The 20000-nt window shown below is 41.8% G+C and overlaps 2 protein-coding genes and 1 non-coding gene across 4 annotated transcripts in view; all 3 read right to left on the reverse strand.

The window, feature by feature from the left end:
• Window positions 1-624, reverse strand: part of LOC138965943 (collagen alpha-2(IX) chain-like) — a gene marked incomplete at its 3' end in the record, with an annotated part of 15861 nt that extends 15237 nt beyond the window's left edge. The window contains 1 exon segment of the mRNA XM_070338025.1: window positions 439-624. Within this exon segment, the coding sequence (XP_070194126.1) occupies window positions 439-624 (186 nt within the window).
• Window positions 625-1532: 908 nt separating this feature from the next.
• LOC138966983 (collagen alpha-1(IX) chain-like) overlaps window positions 1533-20000 on the reverse strand; it is a 95153-nt gene continuing 76685 nt past the window's right edge. Inside the window, exons 5-14 of one of the 2 annotated variants that reach the window (XM_070339398.1) lie at window positions 15624-15689; window positions 13933-14065; window positions 12768-12990; window positions 11988-12158; window positions 11479-11565; window positions 6177-6245; window positions 5475-5582; window positions 4683-4736; window positions 3297-3350; window positions 1533-2060 (exon numbers count right to left, since the gene is read on the reverse strand). In XM_070339398.1, coding sequence (XP_070195499.1) covers window positions 1929-2060; window positions 3297-3350; window positions 4683-4736; window positions 5475-5582; window positions 6177-6245; window positions 11479-11565; window positions 11988-12158; window positions 12768-12990; window positions 13933-14065; window positions 15624-15689 — 1097 coding nt within the window. In that variant the 3' untranslated portion in view covers window positions 1533-1928. The remainder of the gene's footprint in view (window positions 2061-3296; window positions 3351-4682; window positions 4737-5474; window positions 5583-6176; window positions 6246-11478; window positions 11566-11987; window positions 12159-12767; window positions 12991-13932; window positions 14066-15623; window positions 15690-20000) is intronic. The other variant, XM_070339399.1, reaches the window with a different exon arrangement.
• Trnai-uau (transfer RNA isoleucine (anticodon UAU)) lies at window positions 18468-18577 on the reverse strand. Its single transcript has 2 exons — window positions 18540-18577; window positions 18468-18503 (listed from the first exon to the last, which is right to left on the reverse strand). It is a non-coding gene; the product is annotated as a tRNA-Ile (tRNA).

Below are 20000 nucleotides of genomic sequence, written 5' to 3' on the forward strand. Positions count from 1 at the left end.
AGAGAGGTACGGAAGAGCTGAGAGAGAGAGCGAGAGAGAGAGAGAGAGAGAGAGAGAGAGAGAGAGAGAGAGAGAGAGAGAGAGAGAGAGAGAGAGAGAGAGAGAGTGAGAGAGAGAGAGAGAGAGAGAGAGAGTGAGAGAGAAGAGAGAGAGAGAGAGAGAGAGAGAGAGAGAGAGAGAGAGGTCCAGAGAGAGAGAGAGAGAGAGGGGAAAGTAGGGAAAGAGAGAGATAGAGATTGAGATAGAGAGAGAGAGAGAGAGAGAGAGAGAGAGAGAGAGAGAGAGAGAGAGAGAGAGAGAGAGAGAGAGAGAGAGAGAGAGAGAGAGAGAGAGAGAGAGAGAGAGAGAGAGAGAGAGAGAGAGAGAGAGAGAGAGAGAGAGAGAGAGAGAGAGAGAAACACAGAGACAGACAGACAGAGGAACAAACAAAAACTCTACCTTGTCTGCCGTCCTTCCACGCGAACCTCTGGGTCCTGGTGGTCCTAGGTCCCCCTTGTCCCCCTTGACCTGTATGTCATCATCATCATCATCATCATCATCATCATCATCATCATCATCATCATCATCATCATCATCATCATCATCATCATCATCGTCATCGTCTTCGTCGTTCCTCTCTTTCATGTTTTGGTTATGTTCGTTATTGTCGTCTTTATCATTGCCATCGTCGCTGTCGTCGTCATCCCCTTCCTCGTTATCGAACAAATGAAAAATGGCTGCAATCTACTGGCCGTATAAAATTTCATCTCACACGGCATCATTGCAGAGCGCCTATAACTGGACCCACGGAATATGCGCGATATAAGCGTCCTATTGATTGATTGATTGATTGATTGATTGATTATCATTGCTGTGGTCCTACCTCTCGTATTCGTCATTGCCATCGTCATGATTGTCGTTGTATTACTAATCAGTACATCACTCTCTTCTCAATCCTTCTTTTTCGTTATAATTTTCTTCGCTGTTTTCATCGCCTTGATGTCGCCGAGTCTTTCTAATGAGTACATCGTTGCCTTCTCGATCCTTCTTTTTCGTTATAATTTTCTTCGCTGTTTTATATCGTCTCGATGTCGCTGAGTCGACATCGGCGTCATTACCTGTCATGGTTCCCTCTAGCAACTGGCCACATCTGACCAGAGGGATATTCTGTGTCTGTGCATGATTGTGTGCGAGTGCGTGTATGATTAGGTGTGACACCGTCTGTATGCGTTTATCTGCACTTATGCTTACCCCGTCGGCAGCAGAGCCAGGAATTCCAGCAACGCCAGGCAGACCCTGGGTCCCCTCATCTCCCTGCACGCAAACAACTCGTCACAGCCTGGTCAAGCTACTGGTCAAGATACAGCATTTAGACCACGGCTATATCCATGCGGCAGAGTACGATACCAGTTCCGTTCGGGGCACGATCAAAAAAAAATTTAAAGAAAGAAAGACAGAAAGACAGAAGAGGGGGGGGGGGGGGATGGTGTTGGCAAAAAAACGTTCTATAATTATTAACTTAGGTAACTGACCTTGGATCAACGCAGGCAGATGCCCAGCAACACGGCTGGTAACTTTTGAGAAAAAACATAATAGTGATTGTAATTTTAATTGTGATCGAGCTTCGTGTGGAGTTCATGAGAAGGAATAATAAACTATATTGCTTATGAAACTGTCATTGTGACAGGCTCCGCCTTAGGCCTAAAAACAAAAATAGGTGTGGTTACGGTAACCCGACCTACCCTATTTTTAGAGGCCGACCCTATAACTTTTTATTACTTTTGTAAAAAACAAAAACAAAAAAACCCGAGTGCAGAAAACGCAATGAAAGCGACAGCGCTCGAGTCGCACACTTATTTCCCTGTCGAGTAGGTTTAATTTGTACACATTAGAAAAAAAAGTTTAAAAAAAAAAAAGTGATTGCCTACCTTCCTACCCTATTTTTTTGGCTATGTTACCTTAACCACACCTATTTTTGTTTTTGGCCTTATATATTTTTTCGTCACGGAAATGAATATGAAACTCACCTTCTCACCTTTTGGGCCTTGGATGCCCGGCTCTCCCGGCTGACCGAACTCACCCTGCACACATGAGTGAACACACGCTTCACTGACCACATCCCAAAAGAAGATGCTGGTGTGGGTGAAATACAAATCACGACCTCAGCATAAAACTGACCACGAGCCAGATTCAATTATGTCCGAGACAAAAATGAGTGACTTAAAAAAGATACATTGAGAATACCGAGGACAAGTTTCAGAAACTTTTGACAAACAAACTAACAAACAAACCAACCGAACACAAATATCACCAGCTGTAAAAACGTTTTGGGCTGCAACATTTTCTAGTACAAACAAATAATTTCTAAAGAGTCTTTTGTGCAATTTTAAGTTTTAGACACAGTACGTGTCTATTTGTGCAGTCATTCGTTCGCTTGGTTCATTTCTTTGTTTTCCTGCTTGGCTCTTCACTTACCAAAACTCTGTCCACAACTTTCTTTGAGTGGAAACACAGGCAGACAATAAGGAAGAGTGTTCACAAGAGATATATAATAAAAATACCAAAAAGTGATAAAAGTAACGAAGCTTCACATGTTGCCTGTGGTGAGTTGTTAATGAAGTCATCGGCAAAACATTTGAACCTCTGTTGAATCTGAACACAAGACAGGAAGTGAGAAAGAAAAAGCGATCTGTGCGCAAAGGCCAAGAAGCAGAATTTGTTCACGTGCCGCTTTCTAAAACCCAACGCAAAAAAAGCATCCATGCATTACCAGTGCACTACGTGCAAAATAAGCATAATTTTACTCTCACACACGATTGTAACCACACACGCATACCTTTTACACACACGAGTGCCAATTTTCACACGCATGCACACGAGGCATACGAAAACGCACTTGTACTCTCTTACTCTAATTCACAATCACAGTCGTAAATCAAAAAATATATATATACATCTGCAATGTGACTGTTTGTAAAAGATTGGCCCAGAAGATGTACATAATTTCATGTTGCTCCCAAATTTCACATTCTCCAAATCTCTGAGACATTTATGTGATGGAGAGATGAAGTAAGGCCATCCCTATCAATATGAACGACAAGTGTCCATATATATGCTACTCGTCAACGGGCTTAGACGGATCCTAGGGGTAAGGTGTACCAGCGAAACTGGGTACCACACAACAGGGTGGGAATCAGCCGCGGGGTCTGATTGGTTGAAATAACAACAATTTTCAACTTTAAACAATCCGATCCAACGAACACCCGGCATAAATATACACCTACTTAGAAGAATGTGCGCATGTGTGAAACACTTACAGGCAGTCCCTGGTCGCCCCGTCTGCCACGTCTGCCCGCCGGACCTGGGTCACCCTAAAAAACGCACGCACGTCAGAATACGCACCATTCATGTGTCAGTAAAGCCTGTCCTTAACTGGGCGAAGTCGACTACGCGAAGTAGGCTATACTTCGCGAAGCTGGCCGCACGAAGCTGTAGCTCTAAGTTTTCGGTAAAAAGACTTCGCGAAGCTGGCCGCACGAAGCTGTAGCTCTAAGTTTTCGGTAAAAAGACTTCGCGAAGCTGGCCGCACGAAGCTGTAGCTCTAAGTTTTCGGTAAAAAGACTTCGTGAAGCTGGCCGCACGAAGCTGTAGCTCTAAGTTTTCGGTAAAAAGACTTCGCGAAGCTGGCCGCACGAAGCTGTAGCTCTAAGTTTTCGGTAAAAAGACTTCGTGAAGCTGGCCGCACGAAGCTGTAGCTCTAAGTTTTCGGTAAAAAGACTTCGCGAAGCTGGCCGCACGAAGCTGTAGCTCTAAGTTTTCGGTAAAAAGACTTCGTGAAGCTGGCCGCACGAAGCTGTAGCTCTAAGTTTTCGGTAAAAAGACTTCGTGAAGCTGGCCGCACGAAGCTGTAGCTCTAAGTTTTCGGTAAAAAGACTTCGTGAAGCTGGCCGCACGAAGCTGTAGCTCTAAGTTTTCAGTAAAACGACTTCGCGAAGTCAACTTCAGACTCAATTAAGGACCGTCTTTACATCGGCTGTTGCTCGCTTATTCTTATCGTGCAGCTATATTTCTATTTTTGTCTCTAATAATAACATTTGGAACTTTTAAACAAAAGGTTATAATTTTAACAAAAATGAAGTTATAATTACACAGTGTAGCTGTCTAGTTTGACGTGTTCTTTTTAAAGTACCTTCCTTCCCCTACAACGTACGTTCGTTTACCATGACATCGCCTCATTGCTCTATATCAACATGGCTGAACACGAAAACTGAAGAAAAAAGAAATCCCTCCAAAGTTAGTACAAAGTAAAAAGTTTAATAAGCTGTGCAAACTATGCAAAGCGAAGTATGTGGACAAAAGTGCAACAAAACAAGACTGTAAAACAGTTAATGACGGTTGTGCATCAATCATCTTTTTTTCTTCTAAAAAAACAACAACAACAAAAACCTACAAAACACAAACAGGGACTCAACAGCGGCAAAGACAAGAAAAGATGTCCAAACAAAAAATACTTTCAGATACGTATACACCTGACAAAGCACAAACTAGAACTGAAAAGCAAATGAATTTCGAAAGGACGTCACAATAGACACACACACACAAAACAAACTGCAACCGAAAAGCAATAGAGATTTGCAAAGAAGCTGAAAAGAGAAGAGTCTTAAACAAAAGAGAATGACTGTGACTGAAATGAGATATATTACCGGCGTTCCTGGCTCGCCGGGCACTCCTGGTTGGCCGGGTGGACCAGAGGTACCCTGAAATAATTGTGATGTGAACGTTAAAAAACAGAAAAAAATAATGACAAAAACAACACCGCATTTCTTTATACGTCTGTACTGTATCTTTTTTTGTATCCGCCTTGCTGACTTCCGTATTCCTCTCTCTCACTGTCTCTCTTTCTCTGTCTGTCTGTCTGTCTGTCTGTCTGTCTGTCTCTGTCTTGTTTCCTTCTGTCCCCCTCTTTTTCTCTCACTTCTTGTTGAAATGTTGACAAAGCATCAAAATTACAGGACAAAAAGAACGATTTTATTTATCTGCATTTTTGTGATGGCCTTCTTGTTTTTAACCACGATGGAGTTTTTCTTTATCTTTTTATTTTTATCTTAAGTATTACTGTGAATGTTTTGAAAAAGAGTGTATGTGTGTACGGAAGTTTAAATACGCCATGACAATAACCAGTAAGTATACATATGGTAGGCCTATTGATATAAATGTGATGTTAGGATATGAATTAGCGTTGAGATATTTCAGTATTGTGTAAATGTTGAAGGATGAATGATGATACGTTGTAGACGGATGCTTGAATTTTTTGATTAAAAGCCCCACAATGAAAAAAAAAAATGAAAAAAAAAGAATAAACACAGTCTGGTTATGGCTTTTCAAAAAAGCCAATATAAAAAAATAAAAAAAATAAAAAAGCTTTAACGCTAAATGACGTATTACATTCCTATTCTTCTTCTCGTTCTTATAGGGAAAAAGAGCCAACCCCTTACCGGTCTGCCCTCCCTGCCAGGTCGCCCTTCCGGTCCGGTCAAACCTCGTGGACCAAGAGAACCGGGTGATCCTGGCTCGCCGGGCACCCCTGGGTCCCCCGGTAGACCCTACAAAACATCACATCACGGTCAAAATAGTTGAGCACACGACAGAAAGCAAAAGAGGAAAGTAATGGAGAGAAAGCAAATAGATTGATACTGATGTCAACAAGTCAATAATGTGTCAAAGAAAAGAAATGGCGGAGAAGCAAATAAACAAAGAAACAAAGAAACAAAGAAACAAAGATTCAAACAGACAAATCAAAAGGAAACGAATGAAAGTCATATAAAAGGAAAGATGAAATAAAATATCATTAGAAAATAACAAGCAAAACATCGAACGGAACAGCAAGCGAACGTAAGCAAGAAAGAAAGAGAGAGAGAGAGAGAGAGAGAGAGAGAGAGAGAGAGAGAGAGAGAGAGAGAGAGAGAGAGAGAGACAGAGAAAGAGAGAGAGAGATAGACAGACAGACAAAGAGATAGAGACAGACAGATAGACAGACAGACAGACGTACAGGGAGACAGACAAACAGATAGACAGACAGACAGATAGACAGACAGAAGGAGACAGACAGACAAACAGGCAAGCAGACAGACAGACAGACAGGCAGATAGACAGACAGACAGACAGACAGACAGGCAAACGAACAAACATATATGTACCTGAGTTCCATTAAATCCGGGAGGGCCGCGCGGGCAGGTGACATCACAGGTCGGCTTTGGTTTTGGTTTCTAACAAGTTAAAAACAGTTATTTATCTATTCATTCGTTTGTTTGTTTTGCTGCAACTGAGCGTATTTGTATTAGCAAGTCTCATAGAGCAGCACGCTATTATTGAACTAGGTCGAAACAGTAATAATAATGATGATAAAAACAGTAATGAAAGCGCATTTAAAGCGAAGAATAGAAGAGAGAGAGAGAGAGAGAGAGAGAGAGAGAGAGAGAGAGAGAGAGAGAGAGAGAGAGAGAGAGAGAGAGAGAGAGAGGAGGGAAGAGAGAGAGAGGGAGAGAGAGAGAGAGAGGGAGGGAGAGAGAGAGAGAGAGAGAGAGGGGAGAGAGAGAGAGAGAGAGAGAGAGAGAGAGAGAGAGAGAGAGAGAGAGAGAGAGAGAGAGTGAGAGTCTACCTTTGACAATACCATTAAATATTGGCCAACAATTGCTGATTACTTAAGACTTCAATACGTACTATGCATACGTTTTTCAGCAATTAACAACGTGGGCATGCAAAACACATTTATTCCAGTAAGTTTTGATTTGATTAAGTATTATATGTTGTCCAAACGTGCCATGGAGTTAAAAAAGAAAGTAAAAGAATTCAGCTGTGAGAATCTAAATCGAATGAATAAGCCAATTGTGTGAAACAAAAACAGAAACTTTTATGAAAAGCATGTGTAGAAAAAAAAGACATAACGGCAACGGACCAGAGAAGAAAACGTGCTTGAATAAACATATCAAACCTTGTCATGCATTCTTTTAGAACCCGGTTAAATACAAATAACATCACTGGCCTAGACAGAAGAAAATGTACCAAACCAAGGCTCGAAATTACACAACATATCTGACTAACTGAAGTCACACAACAACTGCAGAATGGACACAGAAATTATGAATCAAAGGAACTAAGACAGACTAAGGCGAAACCAAAGGAAAAAAACATACAGAATAGCCATGGGTTGAATTGTAACCCTCAAGAACATGACGGTCATAGTGAAACGGACTGAAAGATAATCTAACAGAAAAAGGGGATACAGAAAAAAAGACCAGAAAATCAAGACACAGCTAAAAAAAAACAAACAATAAACAACAAAGGGACCTGTCAAGAAATACTTTTTGTTGGAAGGGTTAACCATTTTGTGAGTAAGAAAAGAACTGCAAACAAAAAGGTAAAACAAGAAGAGAACATTAAAAAGACAAAACAGATTAATTCGATTAGAAGGAAACCAAGACAGATCTAAGCTACTGAGATGAAAAATTCAGTATATTAGTTGACTAGACTTGATCGATTAAAAGAAATGAAACACAAGATCTCAGAAAGACTAGAGTAACCGTATCAAGGTGTTATTTCCGAGAGAAGTAAGTCAGATCTAATCTAATGAGAAACCGAAGAAGTCAGGACAAAACTGAGAAAATGACAAGGTTAGCTCTAAACTATCTGAAGAATGATACTCCCTGAGATGGTCTTCAATCCGCAACCACTACCTTCGTTTTATTTTTGTCCTTCTTCTTCTCGTTTTTCTCGGGCTTTTTTAGCTGGAGAAGAAAAAATGCCAGGTATGTTTTGATTGAACAAGTGCACACGGGACTGAGCATGCTCTTTTAAACGGTACTCTACACTTGATACAAGAGATACCATACCATGTCGCGCAATCGATTACGCAAACCATCACAGATTTGTACACGCTTTTACAATGGACACGAGCATCTATCCACTTGGACAAATGCCAACATTCTACAAACTAAGAGCCTAAATGCTTCGCAGAATGGGAATTTATGCTGGATTAAATTTGCAAACTGACATTTCAGTTACCAAATGAATACAGAAAAACGACTCTGCACGTGAAGCATCCAGTCAGTTGGAAAAAAGTTGGTATGTGTCCAGTGGAAGGATGCTCTTATGCTATGTACAAAGAATCTATGGTGAATTACAAGATGGTTTACACGGAAAAACGAGGTAACTTTAAAATCACTTTGTAAGTTGCCGTATCCTTATCTCTAGTCTAACAGATGTTTTCCGGAAAGAACCCTGTACTTTATTTTTTATTTTTTATCGGCAATGCAAGAGTTGCGCCCCTTAAAGCAATGTGCAGTTTGTGCAGCGTCCGCTCGATATGACGCCCTGTTCTTTCCAAAAGATGAACACCAAATCTCACGTTCTCACGCATGTCAGTTATTGGCTGGTATTTTTTGCCACGGGACAATGTTACTGAAAGTTTATTAGTCAGTTGGTAGTTAGTTTTTACACGTGACAGATGTTACTGTGTCAGTGATTGGCTGAGGATTTTAAAGCATGCCGGTCCTGACGCGTCTGTGCAAACCGCGCACAAGGCAATCTTGAATCAGGACAGAGTGTGAGTTTCTGAAGTTGAGTCTCAAGAGAGTTAGACTTTACTAGAAGGTTATTATAAGTACGGTCATTGTGCTTTGAATTATATACGGCGCGTGTATAAGCGTTGAAACAGAAGGAAATCATTTGCACATGAGTTCATGAGTTGTTTGGACGAACGCATCTGGTCAGCGTAAAATTATAGACATATTAGACAATAAATATAGATGAATGGATGGATAGCAGAACGTCCACATACATGTATGTATCAACGAGTGCATAACCGGGCAGGAGGGGGTGGGGGTGGGTGGTGTTGGATTTCGGCGTAGAAGAGGTGTCTTAAAGTCCACAGCCTTGTCTCGTTTAGCAGATAATGCATCCACCCTCGGTTTCTTGAAGCCTTGAAGCCTTGCTGTGTTTTCTTTTTTTAAGTACAGGGAAGGGGGATAATTGTTCTGATGGTCGAATGGGGTGAAAGAGACCAGAAAAAAACCCGATCAAAAACTGAGGGTTTATTTACATCTGATAGAACGCGCTTGCTATGTTCAAGTAATCAAACGATGGACAATACCCAAAGATACATGTACGTATTCTCAAGACAAACAAAGATGTACACAGAAATGGATAGGGGCTGGGTTGTTGTATTCATCCAACGAGAAAAAAATCCACAAAATAACTGAAGAAGACAACAACAACAACAACAACAACAACAACAACAACAACAACAACAACAACAACAACAACAACAACAACAACAACAAGAGAGAGAGAAAAACAGCAGAACTTGCAGGATGGTTAGGTCAGTTCCCGGAAACCATCTCGTTTCTTTGATAGTATAGTACCATGACCCCGCAGATTGTGGAAGCTGAAAAAAGCTGATGTTTTCCCTGTGCGTGACATGCATCGATGTGCGAAGGTAAAAACCTTACAAGATGTGAAAAATGGGTAGGAAATAATTATCGTCAATTACCTCGCAAGCCTAAAATTGCTTACATAAAGCAAAACTTAGTGGTGCGCTAATGGGGCAAGTCCCACTCACTTAAGTAGGTATGGCCAAATCTCAAAAGTTTAACTCGTCAGCCAGGCGAGTAAGTTCAAGAAAGTTACTAGCCCGCCAGAAATTTTGCCGGCCCGGTACACACCACAGTTCATTCATCTGCAGTGTTTATATGGCTTTGAAACTCGATAGTAAAACAAAAAGTGTTGTATTTGACTAGAATTTTCACTTGCCAGCCGGGCGAGTTGCCTGGCGATTTCTACTAGCCCGGTGGATTTTTTACTCGCCCCTGGCGATCGGGCGGACGATTTGGCCATCCCTGTTCAGACATGTAAACGGACGAACAGGCGCCAAACCAGTTGAAAAGGACCATCAATCTGACACAAACAAACAAACAAACAAACAAACAAACAAACAAACAAACAATATCTTCATAAAAAAAGAGAACACAGAACCAGACCAGAACATGCACATTGTAGCCTATATCCATTGAAGTACACACAACACATTATTTTACAAGTTACAACAGCACCAGAAACCGTCTCTAACACACACCTGACACCGTCTACAACAACACAGTGACACCTGGTAGTACTTTGTGCGTTGCTCCGAATACATACCGGTTAAATGTGCAGGGGGTAGATCAAGGGTAGATGCAAGATCACGTAAACAAAGCAATACATGCATCAGTTACCAAACAGTTCTGATGACTGATTAGTTCGTATTAGACAGTATATCGAAGAGGTTAACTTTCAGACGCACTCTTGTCCTTTCAGGTACAAAGGATCTCGCTATATACATTGAGGAATAAGCATGGGCCAGTTAATCAATACAGAACAAGATGTTGAGGCAATATAAAGCATTCTGAAAAGCTAATGAACGACACAAAGGCCTAACTGATATGGTTTTTCAATAAGCAGCTGTAACTGAAGCACATTCTTCATCAAGTAAAAACTGCATAGTAAGCTTAAAAATGAACTTCCCTTGTGTAAACCATAGTGTAAACTAAAACAGATCCGCCCAGGATTTTACAAGAGATAAGAGCATCGTAACCTTGCTTCCTGTGCAATCTTAGAATTGTATGCCAAACTCATTTTAATTTCGCAGATTGAACAAGGCGGCAGTTACGCAATTAATTCAGCGTCAACTAGGGGGTAAGATCTTCCTTCCACTGCTTCAGGGAGGGAATTTTATGCCAATCTTTTTTCATTTCATTTTTCATTTTGCAGATTGAAAAAGGCGTCCGGTACAAAATCTGTACAAGAAGCAGACACAACCGTTGATTCTGGGTACGTGTGAAAGTGGAAGGATACCCTTATCCTACGTACAAGCCTGGATGGATCTGTGGTAATTTACGATACGGTTTACATTCAAAGAAATTATTAAAGAGTCGTTAACCCGCGCTAAATCTTGTCACAGCAAAGCCATACTCGCTTTCTACATTTCGCTACCTCTGTCATCAACTCAGTGAAATCAAGACCAGTCAAAACTGGCACTGACACTGAAGGAATAAGGAACGTATCCGTATAGTCAATTTTTAGCCTGAAATTTGACCCGGGTCCATTCGACACCGTTTGGCTCATTTATACGAACAAAGACTCTTGAAAACATTAAGAAAAACAAAGTGTGGGCACTCACAAAGCACGAACTGGTCGCAATACCCTAGATTTAATTCAATCTAAAGTACGTCTACTCGGTTACGTCCCTCAGTTATTCCTTCAGTATCAAGTTCAGTCAATCCGCACCCAGCCCATCCCCATCTCTCCTCCAATTCCACACACTTCCTGTCACACTCACTATTCTTCAAACCACAACTCCACCCCCCCCCCCCCCCCACACACCTCCAGGACTGATGTAAGGCTGCATATGATGAAGCGGGCATAAGTTTGTTTCAGAGATTACGAATTATTTTGTTTTTGTTTTACCTTTTCCGGTTCTTCCGGAAGTTCATCACAGTTGTCGCGCTCTGGTTTGGACGGATCACAGTCTAGCAGCATCCATTGTAACTCATACTGCAACACAGAAAGCCATAAATAGATATGTAAGTAGACGCATGTATTCCCGATTAAAAAAACTTTCGACTTTCCTTTAAGTTTTTGCTCAATTTTAAAGATAGATAGATAGACAGATAGAGAGATAGAAAGACTGGGATAAATAGATAGATAGACATACATACAGAACGACAGACAGACCTACAGACAGATGGAGGGAGAGAGGACACACACACACACACACACACACACACACACGCACGCACGCACGCACGCACGCGCACACACCGTGGCCACCCACCCACACACACGCATGGACATACACACACACACACACACACGCACGCACGCACGCACGCACACACAAACACGACACACACACGCACGCACGCACGCACGCACGCACGCCCGGCCACCAACACACACACAAACACAACACTTACTGGCGTTGTAGCACCATCAGACTCTCTGGTACCCAGCACGATGTCCCCGTTGAGGTCTATCCGCCGACGTGGCACGATGGGCTGCGAGTCTACAGGCTTGCAGTCAATATACAGCTCTGCTGTCTCTCGCGTCACGCTCAGATGAATCTTGTGCCACTTTTTATTGAAAAACTGGAGCACAGAATAAACAACAATAAGACAAGAATGCAAAGTAAGTTTTACGCACACAATTAGCAGGTAGGCCTAACTGTCAAACTTAAATGACAAAATTGATGTTCCATTTACTAACTGCACAGAAATTACAAGAACAGTGGGAGAATGAGACGAATATCGATGTAAGGGAGGGAACACATATTTCTGCGTACCAACTTGTAACTTCGTTACCTCCCTTGCACTGAAAAAAGGCCAATGTGCGACTAACTGCGGACTGGTTTGATGCGGAAGGGGAAGATGTTAATGTGTGTGTGTGTGTGTGTGTGTGTGTGTGTATGTGTGTGTGTGTGTGTGTGTGTGTGTGTGAGATAGAGAGAGAGAGAGAAGAGAGAGAGAGAAAGAGAGAGAGAGAGCGCCTGAGAGAGAGAGAGAGAGAGAGAGAGAAAGAGAGAGAGAGAGAGAGAGAGAGAGAGAGAGAGAGACAGAGAGAGACAGACAGACAGACAGACAGACAGACAGACACAGACAGACAGACACAGACACAGACAAACAGAGAGAGTTCTAAAACAGCTCAGTAACCAGCATCCCGCCAACCAGCCACAGTAGCCAACCACTTTCAAGTCTCACCCGTCTTAATTTTTCGAACCGAGCAGCCTGCAGTCTGCCCTGGAAATTAATATAATAAAACTCCACAGCTTTCTCCTGTCCATCTAGACGGATTCCGAACTGCGGATTTCCGTTGATGTCACGGATTTGAAAAAGGTTCCATCGCTCTTTGCGCGTGTTGCCAGTCATACGAAACGTGCTGACGAACGAAAACTCGTCTGGCAAACCATTTGGAAATATATCTCTGAAAAAGAAGAAGAAAAGAGAGTTATTGTGACCAGACCAGAACGCACCGGAGGCGATAATTTGAGGAGGGAGGGGAATAAGATAAGATTATGTTGTTGTATTTTGTGAGAATAATGGAGTAAGGAATGCTTACAAAAGTGTTTTATTTTTATAATTTTTAAAAATATATTTTTTATTATTACATATTGCCCCCGCCCGATGAGAGAACTATACATTCACACACAGGTAAAACCAACAAAGCTCGAAAACAAGCCGGGAACGAAAAGAAAAAATCAAACGTGACATGATGTAGGGACTGGGTGGCCGAGTGCGCTCGGAAGCGAGAGGTTGCGTGTTCGACCCTGGGTCAGGCCGCAATTTTCTCCCCCCTTTCCTAACCTAGGTGGTGGGTTCAAGTGCTAGTCTTTCGGATGAGACGAAAAACCGAGGTCCCTTCGTGTACACTACATTGGGGTGTGCACGTTAAAGATCCCACGATTGACAAAAGGGTCTTTCCTGGCAAAATTGTATAGGCATAGATAAAATGTCCACCAAATACCCGTTTGACTTGGAATAAAGGCCGTGAAAGGTGAATGCTCGCCTAATAGGCTACTGAGCTTTACTGGCCGATGTGAATGCGTTATATATTGTGTGTAAAAAATGTCTGTTTGTCTGTCTGTCTGTAAAAAAATTCCATTTCAAACGACAGAAATTAATATGTAAGCGCCTAGTGCTATATCTAGATTAGGCGCATAAAAATGATCACAATAATAATAATAATAATGTACACTTTTGGTGAACGTCTCCAAACAAAAGGGAGAAACATGTCAAGTGACAGACATATTTCTATTTAACTCTGAAGAGAACATGTTGGAGCCTTTTACGGCAAAGTAAAGAGGAATTACACAAAACCCTGAACACGTTTGTGCATAAGAATGATCAAACCCAATATTATACTTACAATGTTTTCCGTCGTAGATTGGCCCGACGACTGATTTTATAGGCCACCTGGAACTCATTGCTTCCCTTCACCTTGGATACCCCCGGTACCCGTAATACGTCATCCAGTTCATAACGTGATATGAAGTCATACCCTGAAAAATGACGTCACAAACCTCAACATTTTTTGAAAAAGTGTCCCTACCTTCACCACCCACAGCCACTCAAACGAACAAACACACAAACAAATAAACTCTTTTGCTTCAGTAAAACGTTGCGTCAGTGATAATGTTTTAAAACAAATCGGCGCAGTATGAATCGTATGATATGCCCGAATATTACACTTGTATTCCCCCAAAACATCACATCAAACTTACATTTTTCATCGACATTCTGAGCTTACGTCATTCACTCAATCACAGACAAAAAAATCGCGTCATACCTTTAAAACGTGCCATACCCTCCTCCCCCTTTAAAAGAAATTAAAACGATTTTTAAACATTTCTTTTGGACCGTGAATGGTAGTTTGGACTAAAAATGTTTACAAAATTAAAACTTATTGCACACGTGACAGCACTCAACACCATAATCTGTCAAGATGAACTCTGATAAAGCATGATTTGGCGACTCCTACACCTATTTAAGAAACCTTTCTCCTCTTATTAGTAAAGTGAAAACACAACTTCATGAACTTTGGGCTATCTATGGTACAAAGGACAGTTGTAAAAAGTGCCGCGCTAGCGCTCCGGAATGAAAAATCTACGTACGATGACAAAAAATGAAGTATTCAGAGGACAAAACGTTTAACAACGCGACAGGGCAATGTCATGATTTACGGCTTTGCACCAGACTGCGATCTCTTAAACCCTGCGTGAATACATTAACTTTGTGACACTGACCTAGACTGACTTTGCTGCTAGCATCATATTAACCGTAATGATGCCTTTCCCCGGATGTATGTGCATGAGATTAACTCCCCCCAAAAAAACACACACCCAAGGGAAGTTATTCAGCATTTATATAACGGGGAGCAAAAGGAAACTGTGGGAATCAGATTAAACGCAAAGGGCAAGGGAGGTAAGCATTAGCTGATCCTTAAAACTGTGGCAGTGTGAGAGAGTAAAGAAACTGAAATAAGTATTTGGTGACAACCAGCCTAGAACAGCATTAGCTGGAGTCTCGAAATGGTATTTGGATTTATGTTTTTCGTAAAATTTGAAAAAAATGGCCATAAAAGTGTTGACAGTTGTCCGAAGTCCGTGGAGTGCCCTTCCCCCCACCGTGAAATAAGTTAGCAAGATCTGCCGAAATAACGGCCAAGTTTTCATCGATTTGAAAAAGTTTTGCCGACTGCCCACGTCAAACGACGTATACCTTGCATGCTGACCGTTTGTAGCGTGTTGTTGTTGGTGTGTTTATTGTTGTTGTTGTTGTTGTTGTTGTTGTTGTTGTTGTTGTTGACCATACTGTATCTGTCGTGTGTGGGCAGCGGCTATGTAAAGCACTCTTAGCTGGTCTTAGGATCGACCTTTCAGCACAGGTTCCACTGTAGAACCAAGCCCAACCATCATTTACACATGGCTGTAGCACTTTGCCTAACAGGTATCCACCATGGAAGAATACCTGCAATGTAGCGGCCCTTTCAGAGGCACCAACAAATATGTGACCTCTCTAGGCAGGTTCCGCTGTGATCATAAAGACAAAGCTACTTACCCGGTAAATCATCGTCACCAGGCCGGACCTCTCCACACGGTGACCTCTCCTGGGGCGGTAGGAATTCTGCACACAGACACAAAATATCGATTTGCAATTTTCACAAGGACAATGAGTATATCAAGTATGGGTGTCTGGTATCTCAATAGACAGAGCACTGGACGTGTGATCCTCTGGTCGAGGGTGCGAATCCACGTCGGGTCTGACGCGGGTCAACTTTTTTCAGACCAAGATTAGGCTAATTACACCTACAAATGTACACGTCTGTGTAGCGCGACTGCTGTTGCTGCTAGCTTTCCACTGAGAGGAAGCGACTTAATATTCCAAACAATCGGATCATGTAGTTATGAAAATGAAATATGAAAAACGAAATGAAATGACACTTACGTACTTTACGGGAAGGATTCATTCTACTACTTTGGGAATATTTTGTTCTGATAATATTTGTTGCTATTGTTGTCGTTACTATTATTGTGTTGTTATTGTTGTTGCTTTGTATTTTTTAACAGTTTGGTCCGTTTACACTACCCAGCCTTGGACTACTTCACAAATAGAATTGAAATGAAATTATATGAATGAATTCAATTAAATAAATAGTTATTATAATCGGTGATGTATTCTGCTTCTTTCAGGATTTAGGTCACAGGTGAAAATGAAAAAGTACTCTCGTTGTCACACAAAAAAGTATTATTCTATAAACAACTGTTCGCGAAGGTGAACCCTCAGAGTCTTAGTACGGTGAACAGCTGTACGAGCTGCTGCTACTGGGATAAAATCTAAAAATAGATGGTGTCGTATGCATACAAACAAGCAAACAAGCAAGGATGCAAGCAAAGAAACAAAGAAAAAAAAAGAAACAAAGAAAAACAAAGAAACAAACAAATAAATAATTAGACAAACAACAGATCTGCCATCGTTTCACTCTTCTTTCAGTTCTTTTTCTGACACTATTCTACAGCCTACAACATGGGGGTAGTCGTATTTAAGCACCATTCGTCACTTCATAACCTTGTCAACATCTTCACTTAATACCCTACATTATCGTGCAACAATCAGGAAATCCGAGTCAGTCTCGTCAGCCAATCAAGAAATCCGACTCACACATACCGACCGCCACCAATCAGGTAATCGGATACATGGCTTGACGTTCCACATCCGTAAGATGGCAGGCGTCAAAACTTTCACATTTCCATATTCTACTGTCAGGGGTGTCTGCGACGTACTCTGCGGTGTTTCAGCTCCAGCAGTTACAAACAGGTGGGTCTATTGTGTTCCTGGTAGACAAACCACATTCCCCCCCCTCCCCCCCCCTCCCCCGCCTCCTTCGAGCGACTGACAGACATAAAGGAGACAGCAGCCTGTAACTAATTACTCCCGTAATTTTTGACATGTACATGCACGCCTTGAAATGCGCGCCCTTTGATGATCATGGATCAATCAATCAATCAATATGAGGCTTATATCGCGCGTATTCCGTGGGTACAGTTCTAAGCGCAGGGATTTATTTTTTAATTTTTTATTTTTTTTATTTTATGCAATTTATATCGCGCACATATTCAAGGCGCAGGGATTTATTTATGCCGTGTGAGATGGAATTGTTTTACACAATACATCACGCTTCACATCGGCCAGCAGATCGCAGCCATTTCGGCGCATGATGATGACGTTCTGGACAGCGGTTGCGACATTGTGTGGTGACGTAGGATTGGGGCAGGCGAGGGCGTATGGAGAGAGAGAGAGAGAGAGAGAGAGAGAGAGAGAGAGAGAGAGAGAGAGAGAGAGAGAGAGAGAGAGAGAGAGAGAGAGAGAGAGAGAGAGGGAGGGGGAGAGAGAGAGAGAGAGAGAGAGAGAGAGAGAGAGAGAGAGAGAGAGAGAGAGAGAGAGAGAGAGATGATGATGATGATGATGATGATAATTAGTTTTGACGTCCTCTTAGAACCAATTGGCCTATCTTGGGACAGGTAGAGTTAATATGCTTTATGTGGGGACAAGACACTGGACAAACATGCAAACAGAGAACACATATGATTGTGTTATATATCTGGAAGTCTTTTGTTGCGATATTTCAAAATGGGGATGGAAGTAAAGATTGTGTACGCGGAATATGGTTGGACTGGAGCGGTTTTGTAGGCTTATTTGCTTTTTATCTATGTAGAATATTTTTTATATTTATGGTTGAATAAGTAAATAATTACTTAACTGGAAAAGTAATACAATAAATAAGATTTTAAAAAAACTAAAAAAAGGAGAAAAAAGAGAGAGAGAGAGAACAAGAACAATTCTTTATTTAACGAGGACCGGCACGGTTGGCCTAGTGGTAAGGCGTCCGCCACGTGATCGGGAGGTCGTGGGTTCGAACCCCGGCCGGGTCATACCTAAGACTTTAAAATTGGCAATCTAGTGGCTGCTCCGCCTGGCGTCTGGCATTATGGGGTTAGTGCTAGGACTGGTTGGTCCGGTGTCAGAATAATGTGACTGGGTGAGACATGAAGCCTGTGCTGCGACTTCTGTCTTGTGTGTGGCGCACGTTATATGTCAAAGCAGCACCGCCCTGATATGGCCCTTCGTGGTCGGCTGGGCGTTAAGCAAACAAACAAACAAACAAACAAATTTAACGAGGGTAATATAGTAAGCAGTCATCTGCTTTTTTCATCTGGCCCTCCGGCCCTAAAAAAAAAGAGAGAGAGAGAGAGAGAGAGAGAGAGAGAGAGAGAGAGAGAGAGAGAGATTCAGACAGACAGAGAGAGAAACACAGAGACAGAGAGAGTACCAAAACAACTCAGTAAACGGCCTTCGAACCAGCCACAGTAACAGCCACTTTATCTTAGTATTAACAAAAAAAGCTGCTCCGGGTGAGGCTCGAACTCACAACCTCCGCATGCCTCTAACCGCCACGAGGACGGTGGAGATACTGTCTATAAGTACGGCGCGCTAACCGATTGTGCCACCGGAGCCGCTGTAAATCGCATGGCAAAAGCGACGTTTGAACCCACAATCTATTAAACCATAACCCGGAGCGCTAACCACTGATCGATGGAGAGCTTTCTCAGAGAGAGAGAGAGAGAGAGAGAGAGAGAGAGAGAGAGAGAGAGAGAGAGAGAGAGAGAGAGAGAGAGAGAGAGAGAGAGAGGACCCTGTATATTGTTGGATGAAAGAGAAGGGGGAAGATGGAAAAGAGACATAATTAAAGCATATTGATTGAACGACATGCATACGTACTTTAGATCGGCATTTTCATAAAACAGCAAATCGCAGGAAACTGTCTGCAGATACACATTTATGAAAAGAAAATATTTTGCGTGAAATGTCTGCAGTAACGTTTGATCCGTGCACAAAAAATATTCTCTGACTCTTGGAAGCTCCTTGATTAAAAGTAACCACATCCTACCTAGGAATACTGTTAACCCGTGATTTGTAAAAATGTAAAAACATTTTAAAAATTACGTCGCACATAAAACCGCGATTTGTAAAAATGTAAAAATGTAAAAATATCGCATTCCACAAGGTAATACATGCCTTTTATTATTATTATTAATATTTGTTGTTTAGAGCCTCTATGCTGGGTGGTGGTGGTGGTGGGGGGGGGGGGGGTGGTGGTATGGGCCTGATAGATTATAATATTACGATTTTTAGCATAAAAAAGAAAACAAACCCGAATTTCCCAGCGATCGGACAATAAAGTAATGAAAAGAAAAAGAAAAAAAATCGAATAGATCCCTTGACTTTGGGGTAGCGCGACTCTGTTGCTGCTAGCTTTCCACTGGGAGGAAGCGACCCGAATTTCCCAGCGATGGGACAATAAAGTAATGAATAAAAAAAATAAAAAAATAAATCTTAGAGATCCCTTGACTTTGGAGATGACAAGAAAATATCGGGCGCATTTACGTGATTTGTAAAACATTTTACAAATCGCGGGGCGCGCCCTATAATTTGTAAAATGTTTTACATTTTTACAAATCACGGGTTAACAGAATACCTCCTTTTTCTCAAATATAAATAAATTGTCATTTGGCCAGTTCATGATAGACTTCAAATGTCAATTTTCCGATTTACTGGGTCAGTTCGTTCCAGGATAGACCAGCATATGAGACATATCATAGGGTATATCACCGACTTCACGCCCAAACGTGACGATCGGTCGGTCACTGTAAATTCCGGCGTGGTCTAAACACTGTCCTGTGACAACAGTCACTGCTACAGTAACACACCAAGTGGCACTAGCAGTCACAGTGTACTTGTTCTTTTTCGCAACAATTACCGAGACAGCATCCAGGGGTAGCCTATACATATCAGGCGTACATTGTATACTGTCACACATTAATTAACACAAACGCGGTCACTTTCGGCACATGTTCTGGCGTGTCTGATTTTGGAGTT

This window comes from Littorina saxatilis, linkage group LG5, assembly GCF_037325665.1.
Source record: "Littorina saxatilis isolate snail1 linkage group LG5, US_GU_Lsax_2.0, whole genome shotgun sequence".
NCBI classification, from domain to species: domain Eukaryota; kingdom Metazoa; phylum Mollusca; class Gastropoda; order Littorinimorpha; family Littorinidae; genus Littorina; species Littorina saxatilis.